The 9,117-nt window shown below is 45.9% G+C and overlaps 1 protein-coding gene across 1 annotated transcript; it reads left to right on the top strand.

Moving 5' to 3' along the window:
- Positions 1-2,929: 2,929 nt before the first annotated feature.
- Positions 2,930-3,586, top strand: LOC145157945 (uncharacterized). The gene has a single exon (XM_079076918.1). The coding sequence runs from the start codon at positions 2,930-2,932 to the stop codon at positions 3,584-3,586; it is 657 nt and encodes a 218-aa protein (XP_078933044.1).
- Positions 3,587-9,117: the final 5,531 nt, after the last annotated feature.

The raw sequence follows: 9,117 nt of genomic DNA, 5'->3' as shown, positions 1-9,117 counted from the left end.
ACCAGGACACGACGACGGCCTCATAGCTGGAGCCTTCACGTGGGGACTCCTACCAGGCCCCTTGTCCCAGAAGCTGATGGGCAAGAAACCCCAGACGCGAGCTGAACTAAAAGAAAAGGTAGAACGGTACTTGAGACAAGAGGAAGGTGAAGCAACGAATCAGGCATACCTGAATGCCATGATGACAAAACGCCATAGCCCAACCCGCATGGAGGCTCAAGGGGGGCACAGGCACTTTGGGCGAGGGAGAAGACTCCAAGGGCGTTTCAGGCCGTTCGTCAGGGACGATAAGAGGAGCCGCAGGCCGGACGTATATGTGGTCATGGAGAAGCAACAACAAGTAAAAGCGCCCAAGAGTCGATATTGCGAATATCACAAGAGCAAAACACATGATACCACCAACTACTCTGTTCTCAAGAAAGAAATGGAGGAGAAGCAACTCAAGGGGGATCTAGTAGAAGTAGCGCGAAGCCTACGCGCTAAGTTTGATGCCGAGAATGCTAAGAGCGCGCCACGAGAAGGCGCCCAGCCTAAAGAGATATTCATGACCCACGACAAAAGAGGTCGAGAATCGCGACCAGTGGACCCCGGATGCGCCGCAATTTCAACACGGCCACTTACGTTCTCAGCACAGGACCCCAGTCCGGAAGGCTGGAGGGGCGATAATCCACTCATCATCTAAGCCTCCATTAAGAACATCGTTGTACATCGAGTATACATCGATAAGGGGAGCTCGGCAGATATAATCTACAAGCACTGTTTTCGTCTGCTTCCGGACAGTTGGAAAGACAACCTGAGGCCCACAACAGGGAGATTAGTGGGATTCACAGGGCACAGTCTATGGCCTCTTGGCACAATCCACTTACCTCTCACGCTAACCAGCCATGATAAGTAGCGAAAGAAAACGGTTCTGATTGGCTTTGTGGTAATCCGAAACTCGGCAGAGCATAATATCAACTTGGGAAGAACTGCCCTGCTTAAACTAGGGGCGGTCCCGTCAACAATGCACGAGGTCGTGAAGTTTAACACCGCGGACGGCCCGGCCATGATTCTCGCCACACCGCCAAAAGAATTGCAATATTTCACGGTCATGCGACCGGCGTAAATCGCGAGAGAAACCAAGAAAGCACGGGCTGAGTCCACGAAAGGAAAGGAGGTGATCAATGAAGAATACCCCGATCAACCAATCAGTATCGGTCATGGTCTTCCGGCTCGCACCAGGGAAGCGTTGGTCGACCTAATCAGGCGGTACAAGCATGTGCTCGCATGGACCCCCACAGACATGATAGGGGTGGATAGGAAAGTAATCGAGCACAAGCTCATGACCAGACCGGGAGCGAAGGAGATCAAACAGAAAAAGAGGGTCCAAGGTGGGGACCGCAATAGGGCGATTAACGCAGAAGTGACCAAGCGGATGGAAGCTGGAATTGTGAGGGAAGCAGTTTTCCCAACCTGGATCGCCAATCCCGTCATGGTACGGAAGCATGATAGAGCATGGCGCATGTGCATCGACTTTTCTGACCTAAACAAGGCATGCCCCAAAGACTGTTATCCCCTACCAGAAATTGACCAAAAAGTGGAGTCGCTGCAAGGTTTCAAGCTCAAGTGCTTCCTAGACGCGTATAAAGGTTACCACCAAATTCTGATGAACAAGGAGGACGAGGAGAAGACAGCCTTATATACAGACCACGGGACCTTCTGTTACACCAAAATGCCATTTGGATTAAAAAATGCGGGAGCCACGTACCAGCGGCTAGTCGACTCGATATTCTCCAACCAAATTGGGAGGAACATCGAGGTATACATCGATGATATGGTAATTAAAAGCCCGGACGAAGAAAGAACACTACGGGATGTCGAAGAAACTTTCAGCACGCTAGAAAGAGTCAAGATGAAGCTGAACCCGGCCAAATGTACGTTCGGGGTCGAAGAAGGACAATTCTTGGGGTACTATGTCACCAGACAAGGCATCCAGCCCAACCCAACCAAGGTAGACGAGTTCATGAAAACACCACCTCCAGGCACCTTAAGGGACGCACAAGGATTGAATGGGAAACTTACAGCCCTCAGTCGATTCATCTCGAAATCAGCTGATAAAGTCGTGCCACTATTCCACACGCTAAAAGGATGCATCGAGAAGAGCAATTTCCAGTGGACGGCGGCAGCAGAATTAGCGCTCCAGCAGATCAAAGAAGCCCTGCACAAATTACCCATGTTGGCTAGCCCCATTCCAGGCGAGACATTGCAGGTGTACCTTTCAACCTCTAATGAGGCAATATCCTCCGTATTGGTGGTAGAAAGGGAGGGGGAACAAAAACCGGTGTATTTTGTCAGCCGGGCGCTGCAAGGCCCCGAACTCAACTACCCCGCCTTGGAAAAGCTAGTACTGGCGCTTGTCTACGCAGCGCGACGTCTGAGACGCTATTTTCAGGCGCACCAGGTTGAAGTACTCACAAATTGTCCCATTAAACAAATTTTACTCAAACCGGAAACGTCGGGCCGGCTAGCGAAGTGGGCGATTGAGCTGGGAGAACACGACATCAGCTATCGACCGAGGACGAGCATCAAAGGACAAGCGCTAGCAGATTTCTTGCTCGAAATCCTGGGCGAGGGAAACTCATTTGAAGAAGGAATATGGGCGGTAAAGGAAGTACCAGGCAACAGTCGGGGATAGACGTTGTACACTGACGGAGCATCCAGTAGAGAGGGCTCGGGCGCAGGCCTAATTCTGATTAGCCCAGAAGGAGAAGAAATCACGTACGCTCTTCGTTTCGACTTCCACACTTCGAACAACGAAGCAGAGTATGAAGCTTTACTTGCAGGGTTGCGTCTCGCAAAGCAAATGGGAGCATAAGTCGTAAGAGCCTTAACAGACTCGAGGTTGGCCGCAAACTAGGTTAATAGGAGCTTCGAAACACGGGATCCAAGGATGGGGCGATACGTAAAGATAGTAAAGCAAATCTTCCAATCTTTCAAGGGGTTCGCGATTAAACAAATACCCCGAAGTGAAAATAGAAGGGCGGATGCACTAAGCAAATTAGCGTCGACATGTTTTGATCATTTGTCAAAGAAAGTTCTGGTAGAAGTACTTAAAGAAAGGAGCATAGATGAACGACAGGTGAGCACCCTCTCAACCAACGGACCCATGTGGATGACCCCGTTTGTCGATTACTTGCAGCGGGGCGTCCTACCAGATGATCACAACGAAGCCAGGAAGATACGCATAAAAGCACCCTCATATGCGCTAATAAATGGGGAACTATATCGAAAAGGGTTCACGACACCATGGCTGAAATGTGTAGATAGTTCAAAGGGGAAGGAGGCGCTTCAGGAAGTGCATGCAGGCCAAGCGGGCGCGCACGAGGGCGAGCGCGCCTTAACAGGAAAAGTGCTCCGAATGGGAATTTACTGGCCTACCGCATATCAGGACGTTGCAGAGCTAACCAGGAAGTGTGGAGACTGTCAAGCATTCGCGCCCGTTCAAGCGAATCCTCCTGTACCACTGTCTAACATATCTATCCTTTGGCCGTTCTTTCAATGGGGAATAGATATAGTAGGTCGTTCCCGGAGGCACCCGGAAAGCTGAAGTACATGGTGGTCGCGGTGGACTATTTCACGAAATGGATTGAAGCGGAACCCTTAGTGTGCATATCTGGAAGACAGATGATAAAGTTTGTATGGAAAAACATCATGACTAGATTCGGTACGCCCAAAATTTTGGTCAGTGACAACGGCCTGCAATTCACTGAGAACCCATTCAGGGACTGGTGCACTAGCAAAGGAATCAGCCAGCGATTCACATCGGTGGCGCATCCACAGGAGAATGGGCAGATAGAGGTATCTAACCGGACCATTGTAAATGGAATCAAAAAGCGGCTAGGAAAAGCTAAGGGGAATTGGGCTAACATACGGAGCGGAGGCGATGCTCCCCTTGGAAATAACGGTGGGCACGTTGAGAGTAACCGATACTAGCGGGGAGGTCAACTCTCAAGACCTAAGGCTGAATCTGGATATCCTAGAAGAACGGCGGGAAAGGGCGGAGATGCACCAGGCCGCTTACAAGCGCGTAACAGAAAGATATTACAACGAAAGGGTCAAAGAGAAAGCGTTCAGAGTGGGGGAATATGTGTTGAGAAGAAACGAAGCGAGTCGAGCTCAACCCCAGGGCAAGTTGGGGCCAACATGGGAAGGCCCATACAAGATCGTGGAAGCGAACCAAAACGGAGCATATGTCCTGGAAACAATGGAAGGAAGGCAGATACCAAGAACTTGGAATGTCAGGAACCTAAAAAAATTCTTCTTTTGAGAGGAACGCAATCTTTTGCAAGAAAGGGCAGACCCAGCTGCCTAACACCAATGAAATGTCGTACTTAGCGTACCAAATCCCAGTACTTAGCGTATGGGACCCCATGCCTAGCGCACCGCAATCCTGATACTCAGTGTATTAGAGCTTGTAATTGACACATGTAATCGAACGTTTAATGCATTGAATACTTAGAGTATTAAATCTTATAGTAATGCAATCGACTGCTTAGTGCATCGAACTATTCAATGTGTCAAACTCAATGAGGCAATCAGATGCTTAGGGCATTCAATCATAACACTTAGTGTATCGAATATCGCATTGACAAAGCCAGATGCTTAGTGCATCAAAACAATCTACATACCAAATATAAATCAAACGTTTAAGGCGTTGGTCCTAGTACTTAGCGTATTAGTTAATACTCCCAAAATATGCAATCAGGATAAACCATAAGTTCGATTAAACAAAAGCCCATATCTTACATCACCAACAACAAAACAAGATGAGTAAACATACATTCGGAACTGTAGCAAAGCAACAAACATAAATGTGTCAAAAGAAAAGGAGAGTTTTCACGCCCCTGGAGGGGTAGCACACGATGCAAGGACATTTTCATCTTCTTCATTACCATCACCATCGCCCACAGAAACAACCATATCATTCTCCATATTCTCATCACCTGCACCAACATCACCCTCACCCCCACACTTGTCCGACCCAACAGTATGTTCACCCAGCTGCACAATTTCTCCTTCGTTACCTGCCACAGCTTCAGGAGTACCCTCAGAACCAGAGAAGGTACACAAGTCACGAATCCCTTGGATGTCTAAATCTCCTAATCCCAAGAGCGCTGTGTGATCCATACTAGCAAACGACAGAAGAGCCTCATTCATACTCACAATAGGACCAGCGGAGGAGGCACCAGCAGCGACATCTCCAAGACCAACACCCACCGAAGCATTACGAACGGACTCCGCCCCAGCAACAAAGGCAGAGTGTCGAATAAGGCTTACAACATTCATGAAGCTCGGATGTTCAATCAACTTGTCGACAATCCGCACAACGCCCACCCGCACCAACCAGTCTAAGTCACGAAGCGCAGCGTCGGCACTCGCTTGCAAAGAAGCAGTTACCCGGTCATGATCAGCAGCATCAAGTTCGAGGCTTTCAACTTGAATGATTAAACCCTCGTTAACCTGGGTGAGAGAGTCAATTTTCACTTCCATGGCAGATCTGGCATCCTCCGCAACAGTTTTCTCCAAGGAAAGAAGCTGGCATTTCTCTTCAGACCGACGAAGATCATCCCCAAGCTCAAGAACACGACGCTCCAATTCCGAGATACGGACACCACACCGGCCATGGGTAGCCTCCATTTCTCCGAGGGATTGGATACGTCGCGCACCAGCAACAAGATAAAACATTGCCTGTGCAGCGGCATAAGACATGTTGTGCGAGAGAGCAGGACTACCCATGGCATCCATATCAGTGACGGCAGCCGGTGGAAAAGTGTGCCGAGCAAACTCAATAGCATTAGCACGAACGGAAAGGCATGACTCGCTATGAAGATTCCAAGAGGGGACAAAATTAGGAGGACTGGAAGAATCCCCGCCAGCAGGGCCACCCCGAGAAGCAGGAGTCTGATATTGCTCGTCCAGGTCTCTTGCAAGTGAAATCTTAGCAGGAGCAGGAGAGGTGGTTTGAATAGGTGTGGAAGAAACAATTACGGAAGAAGCAACGGGCTGATTACACGCCCCAACGATCCCTTCGGACTGTTGATTGTCGTCATCAGGGATTACAACAACGCCCTTCGGAGCCGAAGCAATGAAATTCAGAAAACGAGAGAAATTGCGCCTGGTCTGAATCCGCTTGGCAATGTTTGGCAGGACGGTGGCCGACTCTCCCATAGCCATACCGGCTTTCCTCTTAGCCTGCATACGTCGGGCGTCGAAGACGATCCCCTCTTTGCTGTCTTCGCTACTCTCCGCGGAAGAAGGGTGAACACCGCCCAATGGCATGATGGCCGAGATAGGGCGGGCACTCAGAGGGTTCGCCTCGGACGACAAGCCACCCCCGGTCGTTGGAGAAGTAGATGAAGCGGCGGTCAGAGCAAGCTGGTCTATCCGACGAGGGGGAGTGAGGCTTTCCACTAAGTATACTTCCCGATACTCCAACTTCCCCCGATAGCGCTTTCGAAGAACATCATCCATGGACAAGGGAGATTCGACACCTGAGAGCATGAAAACATAAAGCTTTAGCCTCAACTAAATACATACAGAAAAGAGGAAGAAGCAGGCACTTACCGTCGACGACGCAGAAGAAGACCGCCATCTTGCCACGACGCCTCCACGAAGGACTCATCCCTACGCCAGAAAGCAGGGCCTCAGAATAGTCTTCAGGAGACACTTGAACATCCTTCAAAAAATCTGCAACTCGCTGATTATGGGGAAAAAGCTTAGGAATGGTGTCAGCAAAGGCATTTGCACGATATCACCCGCTACCAACTAGGCCTTGATTCACCCACAGCCATTTATCCTGCCAATTTTTGGGCGTTTGTCCGTCAGGGACCAAAGCATGCCCTCCCCGTCGGACAAAGAATGTGCACTTGTCGCCGGTAAGACAGAACCTGAAGAAACATTTGAAAACAAAGTAGTGTGGGTGAAAACCGTTAGCACGGCAGATCATCTCGAACGCCACCACTTTCTTGACGGCGTTGGGAGTCAACATCTGCAGACTGCAACCATCCCTATGAAGGATCTCTTCCTGGAAATCTGTCAATGGAAGACGAACACCAGCATCCAAGGTTTTCTGATAGATCCCAATTTTTCCAGGGGGAGGGGATGAAATGGAGGAACCAGGTGAGGGAAATTCTACGCCCTCCAAGGAAGAAAGGCCATAAGCAGTTTCGAGTTGTTGATACTCAGCCGCAGAAGGAAGAACACCGGGAAGATTTGCCATGGAAAGGTTAAGAAAAGAAACAGTATGAAAACAAAGAAGATGGTAAGAAGATGACGGGCAAGAAGAAAACCCTATGAACTTTCTTATAGAAATGGAAGAGGCGGGATATTCAAAATGACTGACACAATGACGTAACCGCCAGCCATCATGAGCGGTCACATCGGCATTTAAATCGGAACGGCTGGCGAATAAGAAACAGACACGCGTAGAGCAATCAAGCCCAGAACGCCGCAACTAGCGCTGCAACGCTACGGCTACTGGACTGGGGGACTTGATGACGTGCCTATGCTAGCACGACAAAAGCGCGCCTGGCCAAGGAACCTGGTGTTGGATTAATGTCTAAGTCCATAACTATATTTGGTATGTACTTGACCCGACCCGGCATGATCCATTTGGGTTGCACTTCACCGGCACAATTTATATGGATAATCTTTTGAGAATAGTATATTTATGATTTATATTAATATATTATAAGTTCTAATATATTAATATGGAATCATATTATTTAATTAGTATTGATCAAGAATTAATTTAGAATTAATTAAGTGATCAAAAAGAACTAATTAAATATGGACTCTTATATATATGGAATGGGCCAAGTTCATTTAGGTTGGGCTAAGCTTTCATGGATGGTCCATGGAGCTTTTAACCCATGGATCCTATGTAAATGAAAGGTCATGGGTATTAGGGTTTACATGGATGTAACCCTAATCCTCCATAATATATAAAGGGGTCCTTGGCTCACAAAATTGGAACAAGTGTGTGAAAATAAGAGTGAGCCGATTTTAGTGTGCATACATATTCTCTCAAGTTCTTCCAAGGTGTTTTGGTGATTTGTGATTCCATTTGAGGCTTCCACACTATTGGGGCTAAGCTCTTAAAGCTTGAAGACATCAAGCTACATCAAAAGGTATGTCATCTAACTAGAACTTTGTATTATAGGTGCTTCATAATATGCTAGTTAGGATGAAACCTTGGAATAGTTAATATTTGCATGTATAATAGAGAAAACATAGATCCAAGGTTTATAGGGTTGCATGTACACCATAGGAGTGTTAGAATGCTCACAACCCAACAGTGGTATCAGAGCCATGGGTTGTTTTCTGTTATATTGATGCAAATGTTTTATTTTCAAAGTTGGAAAAAAAGGAAAAAAAACATGACGTTTGTCAAATTTTAAGATAATTACTTGTTTTTGTGAAAAACTAATTATTTGTAAAATTTGAATCATTTGCTATATGAGTTGAATTAGGTCAAATTTAGTAAAAGATAAAATGATATGATTATTTTATTAGTTTTAAAAGTTTGATCTAAAGAGTTTTTTGAAACCTCCATAAGTTATGGATATGAAAAGGTTTTAAAAAAATTGATTCAAAGTTTTTTATGGAGTTACAAAACTTAGTCTTAATGTTTTAAAGAATTCCATAACTTGTTCTTAAGTTATGGAACATGAAAAGTTTCATCATAAAACAAGTATTTAACTCCATAAGTTATGGAATCCAAAAGTTTTCAAGAGTTACAAAACTTGCCCTCAAGTTTTGGAATTTGGAAAAAGTTTTTTTTTATGATAAAAAAAAAAGAATTGAATTCTAAAACTCTTGGGTTCATAACTTAAACAATTAATTAAATGGTTTTAATTTTGAATTTAATAATTGGAATTATGATGTTTTTATTGAATAATTCAATTAACTCTTATGGACTTTATTAATAGATAATTAAAGTGTTTAATTAAAGGAGAATTAATAATTCCATAATGACATGGTTTAAATTTAATTAAATTAAGAGTATAGTTTAATTAATAGATTAAACCACCAAGTATTTTAAATGTCTAAAATACACCCTTATACTATTATAATATT

This window comes from Lactuca virosa, chromosome 2 (assembly GCF_052849685.1).
Source record: "Lactuca virosa cultivar CGN04683 chromosome 2, Lactuca_virosa_CGN04683_v6, whole genome shotgun sequence".
In the NCBI taxonomy this organism is placed as follows: domain Eukaryota; kingdom Viridiplantae; phylum Streptophyta; class Magnoliopsida; order Asterales; family Asteraceae; genus Lactuca; species Lactuca virosa.
The sequence above is the reverse complement of the archived record's forward strand: the minus strand, read 5'-3'. Positions and strand labels throughout refer to the sequence as shown.